The 22,911-nt window shown below is 38.8% G+C and overlaps 2 protein-coding genes across 7 annotated transcripts; one reads left to right on the forward strand and one right to left on the reverse strand.

Moving 5' to 3' along the window:
* Positions 1 to 5,515: 5,515 nt before the first annotated feature.
* On the forward strand, positions 5,516 to 8,318 carry LOC105044151 (uncharacterized). The gene is made up of 3 exons (XM_010921957.4): positions 5,516 to 6,221; positions 6,319 to 6,419; positions 7,318 to 8,318. The coding sequence occupies exons 1-3, from the start codon at positions 5,734 to 5,736 to the stop codon at positions 8,052 to 8,054; spliced, it is 1,326 nt and encodes a 441-aa protein (XP_010920259.1). The 5' UTR covers positions 5,516 to 5,733; the 3' UTR covers positions 8,055 to 8,318.
* A 4,959-nt stretch (positions 8,319 to 13,277) lies between these two features.
* Positions 13,278 to 20,291, reverse strand: LOC140857097 (protein ANTHESIS POMOTING FACTOR 1-like). Of its 6 annotated transcripts, XM_073255404.1 has the most exons (13): positions 20,107 to 20,291; positions 19,920 to 20,011; positions 16,600 to 16,697; positions 15,408 to 15,508; positions 15,263 to 15,329; positions 15,046 to 15,145; positions 14,851 to 14,964; positions 14,611 to 14,748; positions 14,352 to 14,436; positions 14,145 to 14,191; positions 13,996 to 14,046; positions 13,779 to 13,910; positions 13,278 to 13,698 (listed from the first exon to the last, which is right to left on the reverse strand). In XM_073255404.1, exons 1-12 carry the CDS (start codon positions 20,111 to 20,113, stop codon positions 13,812 to 13,814), a joined length of 999 nt encoding a protein of 332 aa, XP_073111505.1. In that variant the 5' UTR covers positions 20,114 to 20,291; the 3' UTR covers positions 13,278 to 13,698; positions 13,779 to 13,811. The 6 variants fall into 6 exon arrangements, with proteins under 6 accessions (XP_073111505.1, XP_073111507.1, XP_073111504.1 ...); XM_073255406.1 differs by lacking the exon at positions 13,996 to 14,046 and having other exon boundaries at positions 13,779 to 13,955; XM_073255403.1 differs by having other exon boundaries at positions 13,278 to 13,910.
* Between the last annotated feature and the right edge of the window lie 2,620 nt (positions 20,292 to 22,911).

Here is a 22,911-nt window from a genome sequence, read left to right on the forward strand (position 1 = left end):
CTTTCACGGAAAGCCCTTGTTACTGCAATATGCCACGTATCCTTTAGGAAAAGAAATATATATTCCATGATTATTATAGAAGGGACAAAGAGTTAGTCAATGTTCAAATAAATATCAGTTTTCTTAAGTTGGCAAGCTTTGGTGTCAATTAGTCAAGGCCAGATTCTTTTCATTTTCTTAATGAATGGTTAGTTGAGTCAGTCTCTCCTTTTCCCTCAAAACAAGTGGTCAGGGCCAAAAAAATATGGCCACCCTGGTGTAAGCAAATTTCTTCAGAAAAACAGGATGGCAAGTTTGATGATTTGGAATGACCCATCAATTTTTTTTTTGAGTAAAAGGGAGGTAAGACCCATGAATTGAAAAACACTGCTCTGCTATTCTTCCTATTTTTGTAGAAGTTCTATAAGCTTACTTGATAGTCTAAGTAATCCAAATTTTGCAGATTACCTAAGAGAAGAATCTGGAGTTTTAGAAACGTTTGGAAGAGATTACATAGATCCGCAATATATGATTATTTTCTGACATCTTGCAAACCAAAGCTCACAGAAGTTTGATATGCGTATAGCCTTCTTTTTCAAGTATTTGCTTGGCAGAGTAATAGATGTTAAAATAAGGCTCTACAGAACATACTTGAACATGTTAGGTGCATTACATTGCAGCCTGGTGAGAATGGCATTAAAGGCAGTCATCTCACATGCCCACTGTAGAATCTCACATGGCCTCAGGACTTTCAGCTTTGTTAGATGGCCTTCTTGTTGACTTGAAATGCACCTAACCACCATACCTAGCATACCCACTTCATCATTTATAGAAATCAAATTTAACCACGCTTTATCTACTTTCTTGTACCTCTTCTCCTTGTCTCCCACGCATGGTCTCCACTGATTCCATTTTAGCTCTGTTTACCTTTTAGCAGGTCAGTCATGCTTCACGAAAGGCGCTTGGGCACTAAATTTGGATTATATTCCTTTTTGGAGTACTTGAACAGATGGTTGTTTAAATTTTGATGGGCTTTTGCCCGGCTCCCAGGTGGACCATGCCACAGCAATATGCAAATCTAATACAGCAAGTGCTAACAAAGGAGACTGTCAGCTGTGATGTAACATTTCATCCGAAAAAATGAACATTATTTCACAACATCCCTTCATATTCTCAGCACATGAAATTATTTATGCTGTTAGATTCTTCACATACATTATAATTCGATATTATTTGAACGTCGCAACAACCATGTTTATATCAGCATATCCGATAGATTTGGCGTACCTGTTTAGTGATACTTGATGTACACTCTCCAAATCCTGAGAGATCTATCATCATATGTTCGGTCCCTTTGTCTCCTTGTCTATTCCTGAATTTATACTACATATATACAAAATCGCACGACACGAAATTGTACAGAATGATTAAAAGGCAACGACAAAGATGCATCAGCAATGGAAGAAGAGGATGCACTGATTTCGTATGCACTGATTTCTTGCAAAATGATCCACTTACACTGGCAGAGTCTCTCAGCCTGATCGGAAGCCGTTTCGGATAAGAATTTTGAGATCTTTTGCTTAGGCAGATGGTTGTTATCCGACTCTCCAAGACCTCCCATGGACTGCTACAAAATGAGTCAATCAGTGCCCGTAAGGCACCTTCACATGCTCCTGAAAGAGCTTTAGTCGATGGACTGCACTTCTCTAGGATGTGGAGAAACCAAGGTAGTGCATGTCGTGGTGTCTTTTGTATCTAGTGAAGAGATTGGATGTATGTGGAGGCATCTGATCCCCAATGGACGCAGACAAGATGTTGAAACAGTACTCTGCTTGGAACTTCATGCTTTATACATGGGAAAAGCCAGAAAGTTTTGCAACTAGGCATTTGGGGACAAAAATAAAAAAAAAAGGTTATGGGGCATATAGTTGATGGAAACATTGTTTTGTTAGGTGGACACAAGTATTGGGTGATTTGATGGTCCAATGGACGATCAGCTATATGGATGCATTTTAGCAACAAAGGAGGATGGTTTATACTGAACAGCACTGCTCGGAAGTGATACCCTGTATGGGAACAGTGTCATGACAGGCGACATCCTGACTCTGGATGTAATATTATGCTACTTTGAGAAGTAGGGAATAGGGCTGAGGACCATGGTAGAATTGATGTTCTGATTGGTTTGATTCGGAGAATTTGATGAAATTTCAGAAGCTTTATTAGCTGGCTTTATACTCACCCAGCACAACTAGTTTGCAGAGTCTTCCTTGACTACAAGGCACAAAGTTTAGCACCAACTCTAGCAGTGCCAGGGCAATGCAAATCTCACATTAACAACATCACAAAGCTGACGTTTGACTTTTCTTTTCCTACTATTTTGATACCTCGAATGATCATGGATTGCATGGTTGACGAGTAACAGGTTGGACATTAACATTTTATGTACTTCAGTTTTTTAGGGAAAAAAACAAACACATCCATCTGAATTCCATTGGTAAATAAGCAAGGTCACATAATACAGACGGTCATATATATTTGTTGTGTGATATTTGTGTCCACAAAGCATTTCACCTCTCTGTTTGTCCTCGTAAGAATGCGTTAAATACCAGAGAGCTCCCTTAAATAGTTAAATGCAATGGCCTTTCTATAGACTGTTCTCTTCCATAGTTCCATTCGCTTTCAAGGTCTGAAGTTTTATCCATCGCATAGGTGATATGGCCGGCGAGTAAACTGCAGGCCAGGGATTGGATTAGTTGGTGATATGGTAAAGGCAAGCCGAGTCAATTGCTGACCACTAGCCCAAGCTTTGATCACTAATGCCTGGACCCATTCTTTTGTGATTGAAAACGACCCTCATTCCCATTCCAATGTTCTCTAGTGGACAAGACCGGGGAAGTGGGCTACTTGGCATTTGAGGGAGAATGATTGCATGTTCTTCCAACCTGTTCTTCTTTGTACCAACATGCCTTTTGGCTTATGCTCCTTTGCATCTGTCCCTAAATGGAATCTCAGCCAACAGGAAATGAAATTGCTACTCTATTGGTCTAGAGATAAAACATGTCATTTGGTGCATGTTTTTGTTTTTGTTATCACAAGAAAATAATCTCACAATTCACATCAGCCATTGCACAACTTTTGTAACTATTGCTCTCTGTTCAAACTGGTACCATATATGCTGCTGCTGCTGCTCATTTAGAGGCAGTAGACTAGCTTCATTTATGTGTATGGGTTGTATCTTCGCGCGAAAGAATGATTGGTCTTTTTTCATGACATCAATTATTGGATCATGCTTGCACAGATATCATAGGACTTAGAACTATTTTTTTAATCTTCCAGCACAGATCTCTTAGTGACTATTGTACGACCTAATGGTGTACATCACAAAAAAGTGAATTATTCTTTTGCATGAAAGATGCAACTTGATCCCTTCTTCAGCTGTACAAATTTCTTGTGTGAGGATTCAATGACATTAATGTATCTATCCATATAGGTTGTGTGGCGACGACTCATCAATCACATCATCCATATATCTTGATTTCAAATGTCTATGCCTAATACAGATGGACCTATTGAAATTTTTGTACATTATTGATGAGCATCACAACGATCAACATATGATGGGTGCGACGTGAGTGGACAATATAACTTTCACTGATCTACTACTCAATATATTAGGGCTGGAAGGCTATGAGCCATGTTGAATGATAAATGGAGGGGAATATTTTGGTCTGGAGCCAATGATAGGAGATGGATTGAAGCTTGGAGAAGTGAGACTGAGGGGTGTTGCCTGAAGGCTGTTTCTGAGTGGTTACATCATAGCACAACAGAACAGCAGAACTAGAGAATGTTCTTTCTTCGTCAGCAGGCATCTATTTTTTTAATTCTACAAAGGATCCTCCACTCTTTATATCTTTGGAAACAATTGGAAATTGTCAAATTTGGACTTGTTCCATCTTTAGCTTCATCTTATTTTCTTTTGGGTTCCCTCGTATCTCTTCAGATCTTCTTTCCTCTTGTACACATACTTACTTTAAATTAATTCAATCGAGTGGGAAGTATCTTATTTGCTCCATTACATTCCATTAAAAAAAAAAAAAGGAAAAAAGAAAACAGCATGCTATATATTCATCAAAGATGGTTTATTGTGGTGGCTGGCAACCATTGCTCAAACAACTCAAAATCCATCATTTTGAAAAATGAATCACTTTTGATGGAGATCGCATGAATCTTCATGTTTCCAAGAGTAACCGAGGATGCCAAAGGAAAGCTTGAAATTATCATCAGGTCTGCAGCAAAAGAAAATTGTTATTCTTAAGAATAAGTAACGAAATTTTGATGTTGACAATAAGATGCTTCCCTTTTTCTTCCTCACACATTTGGTTTTACATGAATCTCCTAAGCACTGTTGAGTCTTCCGACTATCTCCAGATTTAATTTTATATTATTTTTTAGATTTATCTTGCTCGTGCTGCCTCTGGTATATGTTTGAGGTGCATGACCACACTTACATGACATCATGCTTAAGCATTCATTTTCGTCGCTCACGATGCTATGTTAGATTATTTCATGTACTTACTTTATTATTGCCAGTGATTCTTGTTATATTCCATATCGTATGATACTACGTACAATTAAGATTTTTTTGAGCATATCGCATCATTGTTGTCTTTTGTTATCATTTTTTGAATTTTTAAAAGATTTTAGAAAACACAAATGCTTAAGATTCTTTCCAAATATCGAATTTTCGTTCCACTGCTCGAAATATTCCAAGCGAGCATTATTTCTTCTGAAATAACATGAAATCCATCAGAAATTTTATCGCTTTCTCTGAATGATAAGTAAATTTCGCATGAATTTTTTAATCATGTAATGATTCTTTCCTGAAAAGAAAAAAAAAAAATCTATGATGACCACCAACCATCTGATCTCCTCCGTTTGTCAAGTTTTGACACGCGAATTGCGTGGCATGCCATAAGTTGACGGCTCCCATGTGAATGTACCGATTTCCATAAGCAGCACTCTCTCTCTCTCTCTCTATAAAAGTAGCACTAACTCTCATACACCAAACAAATGGCACTTTGGCAGGGGGAACTAAGTCCAGATATAGGTGGACGCTCTCTCCATGAAAGTAGCACTAACTCTCATACACCAAACAAATGGCACCTTGGCAGGGGGAACTAAGTTCAGATATAGGTGGACGCGAGCAAGAATCTCAAAACACAGCTATTTTCTTAAGGGCTGTCATCCAGGTGTTTCTCTTTAATAAATCCCTTGGTCAAGTCCTCCTAACCTTCCCAAAGGTTGCTTCTTTAACCTACGCCCGGCTCCACCATTTCCATCTCTTTTACTTTCCCTGGTCTCTGTGCTTTGACTCGATCGAGGACACAGGCTAATGAGCCTTGAACCAATAAATATACAACCATTACAACTAATTTAGCTTCTCTCAAAACCACCTTCCAGCACGCACCGTACCCCTGGGGTCGCACCTCACGGGTCCTGACTCATTAAAATGGCCCACGGGGGCATCTGATGATGTAATAAAATACACGCCCAACGAGGAATAGAAAACAAATGGCCTCCTCCGCCCTCCACCACCTCCACCGGCTCCGCTCCATGCCACCCGCTCTCACCTAGTTCTCTCTCTTTCTCTTTTAATATCCCAAGGCAAAGAAAAGAGAAGAAAAGGAGAATTCCAAGAGAGGAAGAGGGAGATAGAGAGAGAAGATCTCCGGTCCTCGTCCACCTCCTCGCATTATGGCTCTCACCTCCTTCCTCCCCTCCGCCACCCCCAAAAGCCACCACCATGATCACCACAAGCGAAAGAAGAAGCCATCTCAGCTCCCACCACCAAGACCACCGCCACCACCTCAGCCCACGAAAAGGCCGGCCCCGCCTTCCTCGTGGGAGCAGTTTAAGAGCCTGCTGAGCTGCAGGATCTCCGCACCGTCCCAGGTCCATGAACCCTCGAAGCTGGGGGGAAGGTCATCGTCGTGCGGGTCGTCCATCTGCGCCTTCCGGGACGTGGTCCACGGCAACACCCGCGTCGTCCACCGCTCCGACACCGACCACTACTCCTCCGCCTCCGACAGCGGACCCCTCGACACCGCCCCCCTCGCCCGCCGCCGCCACCCCCCTCCGCCGCCGGTGGTCACCTCCGGGTCACACTCCAAGGGGGGAATGCAGCTGAGGAAGCTCTCCGGGTGTTACGAGTGCCATGCCATCTCCGCCGAGCCAGCTTCCAGGTATTGGCCAATTTCTTTCGTGCATTCTTCGTTCACTTCGCTTCTTCTTCAAGCGAAGAAGATTTAGTCGATGGTTGAACTGCTAATTACACTGTAGGAGGTACCCGAGATCGAGGATGCTATGCGCGTGCCCCGCGTGCGGAGAGGTGTTTACTAAATCCGAGAGTTTGGAGCTCCATCAAACCATTCGCCATGCTGGTAACAGTTTCTTAATTTCTATCTTTCAGGTTCTTTTGCTGCTTTGATCTATTCTTTTGAGTTTGGACTACAATTGTGACAAAGAGAGAGACAGAGAGAATTAAAGAAGGAACAGAGGGTAGGAAGGAGAGAGTCGGTGACAATAAATGGAAGTGTCGGTGTGTTTCATGAATGCAGCGAGAGCCAGCGACAAGCACTGACTGGATCCACCATATTTTTCCAAAAGAAAACAAAATCCTGCTCAATAATAATGAATATTGCAGCACATCAATGTTCTGTTAGTTTGGTAAACAGTATTCTTTGAATTATCGAATTCTCCCATTTTCCTCCGTTACAGTTTTTCTCCCTAATTACTGTTGCGTAGTTAATTCAGTTCAAAACCGTCCATTGATTTATTTTTTTTACTTGCAATTTATCCATGCTATTCAAAATTAGTTTAATGAATTACAAATTAATAATTTTTCCTGCTTCTCTACGTGATCCCGTCAGTGCTTGTTGTTATCATTTACTGTTTTTGCAATTACTATACTTGGTCGATATGAACAAATATATGGATATATTCACAATTATTATTTTTTTTTTTTGTGTTGCTAGTATCTTTCTATTTTTAGTTTCCTCAAGACTCGGCATGCTCTCCACATTTATGGCTGTTATCGTAGTCCTGAATCTATATCTGTAGGCATATGGTCCTTCAATGTTAAACTTGTTTCCAGAACACGTGAAGGGACAAGCTAAATACCAATTAATGATTGGATAATGCAAAAAAAATCTAGAGATCTCTTATCATTTACTTTAAAAAAGAAAAAGGGGGATCGTACGATCTTTTTGCCTTCACATCCGTCGAAGCGGAGATGGTAATGATGTCAAAATAGTGGTAATTATTATAATTAATCAACAGTGTCGGAACTGGGAGCGGAGGACTCCGGAAGGAACATCGTGGAGATCATCTTCAAGTCCAGCTGGCAGAAGAAGGACCATCCGATCTGCAAGGTCGAGCGCATCCTCAAGGTCCACAATACCCAGCGCACCATCGCCCGCTTCGAGGACTACCGCAACGCCGTCAAGGCCCGCGCCCTCCTCCACCTCCACGCCGCCGGCGGCCTCCGCCAACCCTCCACCAACAAGAAGAACCCCCGCTGCGCCGCCGACGGCAACGAGCTCCTCCGCTTCCACTGCACCACCCTCGCTTGCTCACTCGGCGCCCGGGGCTCCACCGCCCTCTGCTCCTCCGCCGCCGCCGCCGTCGGCGCCACAGCTCCCTGCGGCGTCTGCGCCATCATCCGCCACGGCTTCGGCCGGGCCCACCACCCGCACGGGGTGTGCACCACCGCCAGCAGCGGCCGCGCCCACGACTGCGGCTCGCCGTCGTCGGGGGTCGCTGGCGGCGGCGTTGTAGGGGGGCTGAGGGCCATGCTCGTGTGCCGGGTAATCGCCGGTCGGGTCCGCCGCCCGGGAGACGCCGACCCCGCCGCGGAGGACGCCTACGACTCGGTGGCCGGGGCCGGGGCCCGGGCCGGTGCCGGGGATCCGGGACTGGGGGACGGCGGGGCGTACACGAATCTCGAGGAGCTGTTCGTGGCCAATCCGAGGGCCATCCTGCCCTGTTTCGTCGTCATCTACCGGTCGCTCGAGTAGATGATTGATTGCTTGATCTAATTTTGTTTGGTCTATGCGTTAATGAGATGACATGAATAGTAGATTAGATGTGATAACGACGGCGACAAGGAAAGAAAAGGGTCGCTCACCCTCTGCGGCCCATGCTCCTACCTTTCTTGTATATAACTGTTTCACTTCTTTTTGTTCTTTACTTCTTTTTGAAGCCTTCTAAAAGCTCTGCTCGGTTTGGTTCACCTGGTAATTTCATTAATCAAATAAGCATGCAAAAGCTAGTGTTTTTTATGAGTCTTTCTTGGACGTTTCGTTGCTTGATGTGTTGTTATGGTGGCATTTTCACACTGGGCTGGCATTTTATTAGTTACATGCCTACAGCTAGCAATTTTGAAGTCATGGTAAGAGAAATTAGTTGGCTCAACCTTAGTTGGAGACCATCTTGCCGTTATTAAATTCTTTTTTAGGGTACATCATGTCTATTTGTATACAACATTAAATCCACATCAGCTGGAATGAGTCCTGAGAACAATATACAAATTGTTGCTGTGGAGCTTACTATGTCGCTTCATCTGCTGGTTGATTAGCTTCATGGCAAATATGGATTGCCTTAAACACAAAATAGATATTCTTCCATAACAAGTATCCTTGAGAAAGTGATAGCTGGGGCAACTTCCCTATGAAATTTCATTAATCTATATGAAAACTACTTGTGAATCACCTTCCACCCATATTTACGTTGTCTAAAAGCACCGAATGACACTTTTGAGTTGCTTACCAAGCTGTATACAACTCAGCAAATCCTACCAAACAATAGGGTAGTGGAATACTTTCTATTATAAATTAAATATCTTACTGATGCATCTAAATGCTTAACTGAAGCATCAAAGTTCAGGTTGATGATGACTATCTCGTGGACATGAATTTGTACATATTGATTTTATCTGCTTATCATGGTGGCTTTCTCAAGCTGTGCAAGTTGTTCGGGTGGACTCGAATTGATCCAATTAAAATTAGATCTAGGTTGTTCGTCGTAACATAAAAGCCTAGGATAAAATAATGAAGAGGCATCCTGTGAAAGGCTATCACATGAAGCTTGAAAGAGATTTACAGAACATGTGTAATGATTTGATTGAGTAATATTATGGTATAGAAAAAGGACATCATTAGTTTCATATTAATTATGAGTCAAATAAATTCTGACTTATATAGAAAGGGATCGTCCATTCCATATGAGATGTCTTTTGGATTGGAATCCAGAGGGATAAAAATCGTAAGACCAATGAACTAGAGTAGATAATATTTTACATGCGGAACCATAAATTCTTAATTATAATAATGGTGCATCAGGTTTTATTGTGATAAGTTATCTAGATAAACAATCAAATACTTACATCAAAAGGGCTATCGATCAAGCTATCTAATTTGTAATAGATCAAGTATGTCATGCATGAGCTTCTTCAGCTAGATGATTTGTGTCTCCTTTTAATATTTATATCTAATTGACAAGCAAACTCCCATGCTGCCATTACTTGCACATATAGATGGATTCTGCAACACTGGATCATATCAGACCAGATGCCATTCCCTATTTGTTTACGTACTCGCAGTAATGTCCCTTCCGAGTCTTAACTTCTTCGTGCATCAATCATTTACAAACCTTTTTTTTTTTTGCATCAATCATTTTCAAAACATTTTTTCTAACCTTGCCATCCGAGAGAAGATTCCACTGGCTACCCCATGCACGGAGGATGAAACATTAATAGCAGTCACGTAATAAACACGGTGTCGTTGACTTGCACTGTTCTCTGCCAACTACGCCTCTTGATCCAAAGACACACCCTTCTTTCCGGTTAATATTCCCGTGTAGGTTTTGGAGTGGGGAGTGAGGACAACCATAGCATAATTATTGCAGTGCACGTTAATAACCAACTGTTCCGATACTCGGAAATAGATTAACAGGAGTTTGGTGAAGCAAACGTGTGCTCAGGTCGTCAACAACCACCTAAAATAGAGTTATCATGGCAAGTATGGATAAATACTTACCCAAGAATGTGGCAAAACCCATTTAATTGAACATTTAGAATAGAGCAGCTTTACTTACTCTGTTTTAATGCTCTATTTTAATGAATTGGTTAGGACAACAAAAGAAGGTGAGACGTAGGAGGCGCTGCCCAACCTCTTTTAAAATATATCTTCTGTTGTTGGAATATTCCCTTAGAATGCTAACCATAAGTGAATGTAATAAAAATTATTACCCTGATTCTACTTTTTAATTTTTGATTAACTCATGATTTGATTTGAACCAACTTCATCATGACTAAGTTGGTTTGTTTGGTTCTAGTTTTACAAATCGAGGGTCAATCAGATACGAATTTGCCCTTAACTTATGCCACTAGATGTGCCTTGCTCACTGCAAAGTGGTACCTGGAAGGCCGTCGTTAGTGGATGAAGCGCCGTGCGTTACACGGCACATGTTACCGAGTTGCCTAGTTTGATGGCTGCTCATCTCTTGTCCATGTGCATCGTAGAGGATCGTTTGTTTCCAACCAGATGCACACGATGCCTAAAAAGGATAAATAATGGTTGTCCGATGCTTTTTACCCAAAACAAAAAGGATAAATAACACCCAAGGAGGGGACCAATTTTAAGCGCGTATCCTTCGTTATCTCTTACTTTTCCCAAAGTCTTAACTGACATCGTTTCGTGCGAAGCCATGATTAAAAAAAAAAAACAAAATGAGAAAACAAACTGCAGCGTGATACCATGTGAAGGTTCTCTCTCACGTCTACCAAAGACCACTGGGATCCCCAAAGGAGGAAAATCTCAGGGATCCAGTGCCAACCAATTAAACAATCCGAAAGGCACAGTAGTCGTGGCAGAGGTATTTATATCTAATCTCTTGTCATTTAATGGATCGTGCGATGCTCTCCACGAAAGACGCATGAATTACCTCCGTCGAACACCAAATGTATTTACTCACCCTTATGCTTTCTTGGCGTGACTTACAGTGGCTGGTCTCCTGGAGACTGCTCCGGAAGCACGCCTTCGCTTTTGTCTTTTAAACTTTTTGCTCTGATTGGTAGGAGGGGCCCAGGGATTTACTGGACTCCTCCGTACATCTCGCTTCCTTTTTAATCCGCTAGAATTGTGTCCGTTCTTACGAGAAGAGATTAATTGCAGTTATGTTATGATGGGCCTATGAATCCTCTACAACCTACATTGTGAAAAACTTTAATGGCGCTATTAATTACAGTAATGTTATGATGGGCCTATGAATCCTCTGCAACCTAGATTGTGAAAAAACTTTAAGGGCACACTTTATTCGCGGCCGAAATCCAAATTGAAATAAAACATCGATATGGCCGTTCCTCCAACATACTTAGTTTGTCACCGATCCAACAATTTAGGATCTCACCTTAAAAAATTGGTCGGAGAATATTTTTTTGATTTCTTAATTACATATAAATATTTAAATTTTTTTTGAAACATAATTGATATAAAACTAAATATATGTCTATATGATTCTTATTTTTTCTATTTAAATCTTGATCTCTCACCAGATTAAGATTCCTTAAGAATTCAAATCTATATAAATCTATCCATAAAAATTATGATTGACAAGTGGTTCGTCCTAATGAATCTATATTTTTTTGAATCCATATGATTATGAGCTGTACCAATTTGACATCATTTATAACAATTTAGGATCTCATCTAAAAAGATTAGCTTGAAGGTATTATCTAAATTTTATGATCCTATATAAATATCTAAAATGTTTCCCATAAACAACCAATGTGGAACTAAATTCATGTTTATGGCAACTAGAATCAGAATGAAATTTGAATGTTAAAAGAGAGTAATAATTGGATTTGAAAGATTAGAGCACTTCTATTCCCCCTAAAATTGGAATGAAAGTGAGATTTTTCTAGCTTTGGACTGGGAGTCACTCATTCTATTCTCATTTCAGAATCCAACTCTTCAAAACCAAAATGCCCTAAGTTAATTGTTTGTGTTCAAACTTAAACACCAAAATCCAGTGGGAACATATCTACGTTAGAACAATGTTTTGCATAGCCCAAGTACCCCAGCACATAGCTAGACATAATCAAACCAATTTTACCAAAATAATCATCCATTTAAGTCAAAAGAAGAAAGAGAAAAACTCCTTGCCATAAACATGATTAACACATGTCATGAACAGCGAGATAATAGCAATCCCAGTTTCCTATGCTCGTAAACTCAAGCTACATTTTATGAAAAGGCTCTAGAAGACTCAAAAGCTTAGGAATGGAGAAGAACGCAAGAAGGGGCAATTCATTGGATCGTTAGCAACAGCTATTACATAAGAGAAGAAATGTGGACCACCAACCATTGGTTTCCAAGTGTTTTATATGGCTCCGCAGGCTATCTTGCGTGTTTCTCCAACGGTCTATTTCCTATGGTTAGGTTCGCAATTACTTTCCAGTTCAATTCTTCTGAGGAAACTTTTCATGTATACGTCTCATATCTAAATCATAATGTAAATGCAGTTAACAGTCATACATCACTTCAAAAAATTTATTAGTTTGATACATAGGATTTTTCAAAGATTAAGAGATCATACCAGATTTGGCTGTGACCGATTGCCAAAAACCTCAGCATTAGGTCAATAATCACACCACCTTTCTTCCAAGCAAGGGGTCAGAGATTCGAGTCTTGGTACATGTCATCACTCAAGATTTCGACCCTCCATTCTATGAACAAAAATCCTGGGTTAGCAAATAAAAAACTCGAACATACCCAGGTACCTGATCATGGGTATTCTTCAAACTTGCGAACCACGCCAAAAATTTTCACCGTCCAATGGAGGAACCGAGAATTCACATCCACCGCTGAGACCTCCAACACCATAACATCTTGAAAGAAAGGTTCAGCTTTTGCATAGATCGGTCTGCCATGGGCCATTGCTATCCCCATGAATATACCCCTTCCCAGAGACTGGCCCTACCGGACTACCAGACGTCATTTTTTATCCAATTTCACCTCATAAGATGGTTATTTTCTTCTACCTAGTAAACCTTCTTAGCTCACCAAACAGCTTCGAATTCTGTCCTGCCTATTTACCAGCCAAGCTATGTATCCCCCACTTTCCATGTGTCAAGCGAAGTTATTTTTTTCAAGAAAGAAAACATCTTGGTCCTAAATTTTCATGCTTAGCAAGCTCCATGCAGTGACCTCTGGTTATAGAAGGGAAAGTGGGAAAGCAAGAAGAGAACAGCTTAATTTATTTAAATAATAAAATTAGATGCACTGTACAAAGATAAGACCCAGGATAACCACACCCTTGCAAGTCAATCACATAGGAAATAAAAGAGCAGCCTAAGATATTTAATAAATCATCTCATTTTAAATAATCAGAGGAGATTGCATTCTAGACTTGATGCATGTTATGACACTAAATTTGTCTAAGATCCTCACGGTATGAAGGAGAAATGGAGATCTCCATTGCCAATAGATAATGCTCTGATTGTTTCCTCAGAGACTATGAGGAAAAGGGGGGGGAAGACTGCATAATTCATCTTAATTATCGACAGTGCCTTCCTTGATCAGAATGGAGGCTTTCCTTGGTCAGAGTGGAGGTTTGTTGGTCGTCCCTGTAGTGCTTTACATTTACGCCACTGATTTCAATCTGCTCAAAGCAAATGGAAAGAACAGACATAAAGCTTAATTGCGAATAAACCAGAAATATGCTAGTTATTGCAAATAAACCTTTGGGAGCTATTATGAGCATCATTAAAACTTCTATTTCATGCCAGCAAAGGATCCCAACTTCGATAAATCTGGGATCCAAAATGACAATTCAGATGATCCAGTAGCGAACATGAGACTTCCTGGAGCCCACTGTATCAGAGGTGGTTCAGTATCAGTGCTTGCCCAGCATGCAACCTGGAAACACGATGATTATAAAAAGACGAGAATATGTCACCAGGGGCGAAACCGAGGAGCGATGGACATCACATGAGATAGCAAGAACAAGCTAAATTATGCAGCAGAAACCTGTAAGACAAAAAAAAAAAAAAAAAAAAAAAGGGAAAAAGAAATTGAATTGAATAGCATTTAGGATTATAGGCATACTTTGCCGCTTCTGACACTCCAGGCATAAACGCTCCCATCACCAGAACCTGTTGATTGAAATAAAAAATATTAAATAATATTGAGCTTACACAAGCACCGGCAAATGCACAAAGACAATCATGAAACGAATATTTCACGACAAACCAAAAGCAGTTATAAAGACAATCCATGTTACCAAACAAAGAAGACAGAAACAAGTGTTTGTACCTGATACAACATACATTCCATCAGGACTGAAAGATGCCTCTAATGTTGCATCGCTGGAAACTGGTTTCACATTGTATGTGGATATCTACCAGATGACAAAAAGACTGAATCAGTGGACTGGCTTGACATGAGTAGTGAGAAAGATGTGAAGAGATCCTGCTAACGCTTCCTTAAGATTGTTAAATCACACAACTTGTCAAGAAGAATTGCAATGCAAAAAAATTATATGATAGACATGAAAAAAATGTTATATACTCACAACAGTGCCCCGAAAAGAATCAAGAACATGAACATGCCCGTCAGTAGTAGTCAATAGCATAAGCCTGCCATCATTGCTGAACTTTACTACATTGGCTTCTAAATTGTCTCCTCCAACAGGAAAGATATCAAACGGCCCCTAAATAGGGTAGAGAGACCAAAAAAAAAAAAAAAAGAAAAAAAAAATCAAAGGCGATGTCAATATTCGAATGCTAGGTAAGTAATCCATAGAATTGCTAACCTTCTCATATTTCCGAGCATCAAACATTCGTATGTAGCCTCCAAATGCAATTGCAAAAACCATTCCTTGGTCATCATAAGAAACTGCAGGTCTTCCTTGCACACGTAAGAGGCCCTGCAACAATAAATGAACCAGCTGTTACATTTTAGAAGGCATCTTATCTTCTGAGACACCCAAAAGTTTCAATTTTCCTACCTGAGCCTTCTCAGTCCTTTGATCCCATAGTAAAACAGTCCGATCAAGAGACCCAGAGACGAAGTATTCCCTGTGGGGACAGAGCGACAGAGAAACAACCCTAACCACAAAAAACAAAAAGGAAAAACAAGTAACATGTTATCCCAGCATAAATTCTAGATTTTAATTGAGTCAATATGACTTTTTTTAAAAAAGGGGAGTGTTAGCACAAAATCACCTGTCATGGTGGCCTTTGAAGTACCGCAAGTACTTGTTATCATTCAGAGAAAGCAGCCGCAGAGATTCTGAATTATTTTTGTAAGTACAAAAAAATGCCTTGAGACAAAAAGCAAAGGATGAGACCAGACACAAACTCGACTTACCATCCCAACCATTTTTTGAAGAGTAGATAACTGTTGCTGGATTATCAGCGAAGCAAACCAAATCAACACCATACTTCTTGCTATTGATCGTCTTTAAACACCTAGCATGAAAAAGATCAGCAAGATAAAGCAACATTTCACATAGAAAACCAAATGAAATAAACCAGAACATCCCAGGATTAAGTTAAAAGTTGAACAACATTTGAGTTCTCGAACTGACCCAGTGTTCACAACAAGAGAATTTGGAATCATAATTGGCAGAAGGTGACTTCTCGAAAGACTCATTTTGGATGGTGCCAACTAGTGCAGTTGGTAAAATCTTCAGGGATTGGTAGTAAGGATTGGGTTCCTGTCCTTCTCTCAAAACCATTTTCGGCTGGGATTTCTTTCATCCTAGTTCTCATTAAAAAAAAGGCCTGATTTTGCACTTCAGTTGAGTTACGTGATTCAATTGCTGTTTGCTAAAGCAGTCCAAAGGAAGAAGTTGTTCTCCCAAGAATTCTTTTGGTTTTTGTGAAATGTAAATTGCTGACTTACAAGACTATTAACAGAAGGGATAAGGTATTGGTCACTACATGCTTCGGACACTCTGCTTACTTTAGGAAGATTACAGAAACTATATATTCATGTTATGTCTGATTAAGAGTTCACATAGCACAAAGTAGATGTCTGTATTGGCTTCTCCTTTTTCATTGCTAAAATTACAATACAAAAGAAAAAGCTCTATCTGAGGGATCCAGCTAAAGTGGAACTCAATTGTGCTCTTATAATTCTAATGAATTTCTGGAAGAGCTTTTAGATGACCTAGAATCAACTCAAGAGTTGGCAAATTCAACAATATAATTCTAGAAACTATAATAGAACAGAAGCCAAATAAGCAAGTTTCTCGACCTTGATTAGGTGACTTAGTAAATTGAAACATAAAAGCAAAATCAATAACAAAACATTATGCGCCCCCCCCCCCCGCCCCAAAAAAAAAAAGCCAATATGCTAGGGATATTTTACGCCAAATAAGGTAGTAAGAGAATGCTCATTCTTTCAAGAAAAATTTCACCCTATCCACATCAAAACATCACTTTAAGCTGAAATTTGGAATAATTTCAAAGACGAAAGCATCTTAGCTATAGTAAAGATTTAGTGAAGAGCGTCCACAAGATACAAATATATTTCAAAAACACAAGAAAATACATACACGGCATTTTGAACATCATAAAGGCGAATTGATTCATCATCACTGGCTGTTACCAGATGATTGGTCCTGTGAAAATCCATGGAACTGATTCTGCCATTCTGGAATGCAAAAGAAGTACGTTGGTGATGTTAGAATTATGAAGACATATAAGATAGAATTGAAGAACTATGCGCATAAATCAAATAGCAATTACTTATTTTCTAGCAATAGAAGCAGCATCCTACCCAGGCCTGTGACACATTCTACATGTTCTGGGATACTACGTAGAATAAGTAGCAGAAATAAGGAAAAAGGATTTCAAAGGCAGCAACTGGAGACATTTTGATCATATCGAATAAAGCTAAGTTTACATTGTGACTTGTACGTGAGATTCATTATCCAAATAACTGAAACTCAGAAATGAACTATGTTAGGTATAATGATCTATAACTCCCAGAAAAGTTATAACATAAAATCACAACACAATGTTTCGCATTTCTGGATACAGTTTGAGTCAGATAATTGAAGAAGGGATTTCTACAATACATGCTAAGAACCCATAAAAGAATAGAAATATAACCTTGGCATATATTTTTCGAAGATAAGTTCTCAATGATGGTACACCAACCAGCTTTAAGCACTAGCTCATCTCATGCATCTGGATTATTGGGCCATCCAGTGAGGTTCCATCCGATCTAGAAAATTCGGCCACTGATAGAAAACAAACAAATCGTTCCACTGGTTCTTAAGAAGCCAAATTCTAACACTACAATAAAAATATGATTCCTCCAAACTAAACTCAAACCTTCAGATATCAACCGTTGATCTAAATGTTCCAAGCATAAGTAGAACAGGAGAATAATTTTTGCCTACATCATTGATTATTGCGTGCAAATGAAGCCAATTCTATATACAATCAAATCACGACCGTTACTTTCCTCCAAATTCCTCGAACCCCCGAAATTCCGGGGAAAAGTCTACAGAAGGTTATATCCTTCTCGATCCCTGATCATCTTGTCCATTCCTTTTACACTTAACCCTCTATGTAATTCAATACTTTACCTCTACCACTCTCAATGTCATTGACAGAAGACATATCCAAAAGCTCTAATCGAGTATGTTTCATGTGGAAAACCTTAAATTATTATGACAGGCTCTATTAAAACAAGTTACCTGACCTTCTCAAACAAAGAAAACCTTTCATTTGGTCCTTGAAGGATTTCTCAAAGCCCTACCATGAATGATCACTTGCAAGTGCGATGAAACAAAGAAGCGTAATGCAAGAGCAAAATGTCCACTGGCCAGGAAATCTATTGTTTGTACGTGCATGATGACTCAAGAAGTAGCGCATAACAATTTGGTCTATGTGCCATGAAGTGCCCTTTGATCTATGACTCATGCAAAGGCAAAAAGAACAGGCTCATTTTCTCTTAGAAATATTTGACACTATTCAGGTGCACTTTTGAATGTATAACATCATGCTTCACAAGCCTAATCTTACGAACCAAGTAAATTTTACCATCAATTAAACTTTCCGATAAATTACTTCACTTCGACACTAAATTGACCAAAATGACCTTAGAAAACCCATAATGACAAATAGTAGTGATGATGTTGAATGTGGTAGTGGTTGTCGTGGTGATCAATGTGGTGAGTAGTGTTGATAGCTGATATATGTGAATGAAGCCTCATATAAGTCAAAAAAAGTATCGGGAAATTAAGAAATCGACCAGATGAAACCCCACTATAATTTTATTTGTATTCTCCCAAAAGATAAGAATATTTTCTTATGTGAAAATTAGTAGGCACTAATTTCTTGTCATCTTTGTGCCTGAACTTTCTCACAACAAATATATCATAAGAACAAGGCCTCTTCCAACTTTTCTCTTCTGTCCTTTACAATGTAATCAGACAAGGCATAAGTGATATGTCTATGCCTGCTAGATTAGATTGATGGTTCCCTTAGATTTCATTCTGTCTATTAGACTTTATTTACACAAGCAGTATATTTGGGGAAATAATTAAATTGAATCACTTCACAAGGTGGAGGCTCAAGCTTATCTTCTTCCCTTTCTTTGGTTCTTATTTTTCCTCAATCTCGTACTCATTTTCCTAAATCTTGAACCTTTCACAAAACCAGTTTTTGTACCCAATAACCTTAAGAATCCTAAACCTACTTTCCAGTATTAGGACAGATATCTCAGAACTAATGTGCTATGGGATGAAAATGGTAAACACTAAAGTATCTTCTTCCTTTTTTTCCCTTTTAGATTCAAAAACCCTAGTTTCATAACCTTGAGATTTCCCACTCAGGAGGGGAAAAAAAAAAAAGAGAAAAACTCAATAACTCTACTTCCTACATCATTTGGTGTTTAAAGATCCCTGAATGGGAAGTAAGAAGATACAAATCTAGAGTTTAACATGATAAAATTAAGCTTTATGATAGTGAACTAGCACTTGAACTAATGAAACTGACGATCATGCATCACGAGTTGTCCTGTCAAAGATGAAATTACTACTGAATGACTAACGAGTAATGCATTCATATTTTTCACTCGTCCAAATCCATAACTTCCTACATCTAAATTCTAATGAACGAAAGGAACGAACTTAAGGTGTGAGTTATTTGCAGAAATTAACATCAAACAAAGACATTTTTTAAAGAGAGCAAACTCATGGAAAATGGGATTGCCCATGGCTAAAGAAGTAAGAAAATAGAGATAGACTTGTGTCCGATGGCATCTATACCAACGTGCCAGATACATCAACATTACGTTGTTCTTTCCCAACAGGTACGAAGATTCTTTGTCAAAACAAAAACCTCGATCAAAATTAAGCAAAGATTTAAGACTCAGTACTCAAGAACGAGGTTTCGGTAGGTTAAATAATAGACTTCTCTCTCCAATTAAATTCCTTTATGGAAAATTTAGGTCTGAACTTTTGTAACTATATTAGACGCACAGTTCCGCTGTCATAGAATTTCACAAAAGACCATTGCGAATGATCAAGACCAAATGAAGATGAAAACTGTACAAATCGGGTGCCCTAACATGGGTCCTTCCCAAGTTCCCACCCTTTTTCCCTTAAATTCCCAAGAATTCTCCTTTCTTAGTAACCATCCACTCTCAAACCCCCCATTCAATTGGAACCAATCAAACCAAAAAAAAAAAAAAAAAAAGACTTGAGAAATCCCAGGAAATCCAAGAAGCAGATCAAAGAGTCGTATCATCATCCCACTCCCAAAACCCAATTTCTTTTTTTTTTTTTCTTGAAACAAAGAGAAACTAAAGGAAAATAAAGAGCGTCAATTAAAGGGACGAAAGGAGGGCAAGGCGGCGTACGTAATCTCGGAAGGCCATGCCGACTTCCATGCTCTTAAGCACCTCGTCCGTCAGCTCCATGGAGACCCTCTCCTCCCTCTCCAGCGCCCCGCCTGCGCTAAGCCCCAAATTACAAATTATTCTTAATGAACAAGAATAAAAGAAGATAAAAATGATTGAGATTAGATTTCTCCAATTAATTGGAAACCTGGCATCTTATTTCTTATCTGGATCTCCAGTTTATCGAGTAATTTTACTATTGCTATCAGCCAGAAGAGAGATTAAACGCCGGTTCTCTTTGTGGCCTTCATTGTCAAGAAGTGTCAACCTTCTTGACGGAGTGGTGGGAGAGTCGGTAACCTGACGAGTCGAACTCGGGTCGATATATTTTGTTTTATTCTCCGGCAATGAGGGATGCTTTAGATATATTTTATTTGAATAAATTATCCTGACTCTTTTCGAGAACTGGGGTAATTATATGATCCTCCTAAACATTTCTAAAGTAAACACATAATCTCCTGATAAAAAATAAAAAATTAAAATTTCAAAAATAAAAAAATTAAAAATATTTTAAAACAAATAAATTCAATTGTGAGGATATTAGTAAAAATTATCAAATAAATTGATAATTTATTTAATAAAAAATATTTGTAAAAAATTATATATTGTATATATAATAAAAATTAGGTAATAAAATATTAAAATATATATTATTAAGATGTTTGATGAAAGTTTGTAATTATCTTAAACTTCGAAGGAAGTCATTGTAATTTACCTATCTTATTTTTAATCCTGACGAGAAGCGGGTTCTGCAAATTTTGTTGGCTTTGCATTGACGTATGGTAATTTTTCGTTCTGTCATACTTTTAGCCACCCATTGGGTTTATATTTTATTAATTTACATATGTATAAATCAGTGTAAATTTTATTTTCTATTTCATAGAGATGATTTAAATTCTGATGGGGACAAGATCATAAGAAATGCAAATCTGGTTTCTGTCTGAGAATGAGCGAATGAAAATGGTGATTCTTTTTGGAATTGAACAAATTTATCATCGATAAACTAGCCTAGTATATCATATAATAATATGATAATATTATTCTATGGTATATTATATATTAAAATATTATACATGATATATTTTATATTATTGGTGCGAGATTTCGATCGGCGTTGAAGGAGCTGGAGCGGACGGTCGAGATCAGTCTCCTGAGGGTGAACTTGCAAAAAAAATTCTGATCAGAGATTGTTTCGATAGGAATCCTCCGATGTTCAAGTCATAATCTCGTTCAACAGAAGAAGGAACGTGAGAAGTAGAGTGATGGCTTATCTTGAAGTCTCCTTTTTCGTATCTTCTTATAGACGAGTCTGGAGATTGTTAGATCTGAGCCTATAGGCTATCGAGTAGGCTGCTTGCTGTTCGTCCACTAATCAGATTGTTAGTCATGGGTGTCCATATCGCTATGTAGCCACATTCTGAAAGTTTGTTAGGATATTTTATCCGTCATGTTCTGAACATTTGTTAGGATATTTTATCCGATTGCTCAGATGATTCGGTTGGTCGGTGGAGGGGTATCGGCAGCTATTGAGAGGGTCATCGAACAAGTCGTTGTTGGTGAATAGGGTCAAAGAAGGATCGGATGTTACGATTTTTCTCTTAGAAAGAGAGTCCTTGGTCGAGAGTTAGGCTGATCATTAAGTATGAGATTTATTCGTTATTGATGCTTGTTCAATCGAAAACCACTGACTATGAACAGATGCCCAGTCGGTTTGCTTATTCGCAGATAACTCTGAAAGTCGATACTAACAGATAGGCCACTAGGGGGCTACCAACGATTCCAAATAAGACTTGCCAAGTTATATTAACGAATCTTCGGCGTCAATTTTCACTTAGCCGATGTAAGCCAAAGATTAGCTATAGCTTAAATCAGGTAGAGGTGGATCATGAGTTGAGCGCGGCTTCGCACTTTCAGGAATTGAATCCGACTATTTTGGACCTTGAGCTCCTTCGCATCTTCGGCCTATACAAATTTCCCCCAACATATACTATATTGTAAATAAGATCACAATAATTTTTACTATTATATGATATTATTTATAATAATATTTAATATATATAATATTTTTATTATAATATCATATAACATTAGTGGAGGTTTAAATAGGTCATTTTCTTCGATAAAGAGAGGATAAAGGGGGGGTTTAACCACTATTATACTTGGAATAAGTGACTTATTCATGATATATTTGAAATCATTAAAATTTGATCGATAAATAAAGGCAACAGATGTTGCATTTCAAACGGACTATAATAGTTTGAAGATCTAGAAGTAATTCAAGATTCAACAAAACATTTGTTAAAGATTTTTTTTGGACATATTCAACAGGAAAAGTTGTTTTTTTTCTTTGATGTATGGTCACATGAACAAAAATTATCGAGCTTTGTCAACTTTATGATACTTGTAATTTTCAAACTTTTGATAAGTATAGGATTGACCGATCGAATGAGAGACATCTAACTTAATTTTATCAGAAAAATCTCAAGGATTTGATAAAAGCTAGTATGGTTCTATCTCTCCCCAGACCTCCACCACACACTACCCCCACCCCTGGTATCCCCCAATTTCTCCCTTGCTTCTATTAAGTATTCTTTTTCCTATTTGCAAAACCATGTCGATGGCCATGGTCCATGAATTTGAAGTCATCTTCAATGAATGAGCCTCATGAACTATCTTTATTGATGCCTCGGACTATACGGTGATCAAAACATTGTTGATCATCTTCCCTACTGCTTGTGCTACTATGAAACATATTTCGATGGAGGATAGAAGTGATCTGGAGGCAACTGTTGGTGGCATTGCTACGTAAACCCTAAATCCTAGATCCCTGAATAAAGGAAAGCAGAGAGAATTTATAGAGCCAAAACCATTAATATTACTCTAATACTCAACCATTTATTTGCTTAACTAACTACTATAAGATATCATTTGTAGATATTTAGCATTAGCATTA

This window comes from Elaeis guineensis, chromosome 4 (assembly GCF_000442705.2).
Source record: "Elaeis guineensis isolate ETL-2024a chromosome 4, EG11, whole genome shotgun sequence".
NCBI classification, from domain to species: Eukaryota; Viridiplantae; Streptophyta; class Magnoliopsida; order Arecales; family Arecaceae; genus Elaeis; species Elaeis guineensis.

What these genes read in the sequence shown, in the direction of transcription:
- LOC105044151 (XM_010921957.4), top strand. Translation starts at nt 5,734, where the DNA reads ATGGCTCTCACCTCCTTCCTCCCCTCCGCCACCCCCAAAAGCCACCAC. An exon ending in TCCGCCGAGCCAGCTTCCAG is followed by an intron (nt 6,222 to 6,318) that starts GTATTGGCCAAT and finishes ATTACACTGTAG; the next exon opens with GAGGTACCCGAGATCGAGGA. An exon ending in TCAAACCATTCGCCATGCTG is followed by an intron (nt 6,420 to 7,317) that starts GTAACAGTTTCT and finishes ATTAATCAACAG; the next exon opens with TGTCGGAACTGGGAGCGGAG.
- LOC140857097 (XM_073255404.1), bottom strand. An exon ending in AAAGGACTGAGAAGGCTCAG is followed by an intron (nt 14,965 to 15,045) that starts GTAGGAAAATTG and finishes TTATTGTTGCAG; the next exon opens with GGCCTCTTACGTGTGCAAGG. An exon ending in TGGAATGTATGTTGTATCAG is followed by an intron (nt 14,192 to 14,351) that starts GTACAAACACTT and finishes TTCAATCAACAG; the next exon opens with GTTCTGGTGATGGGAGCGTT.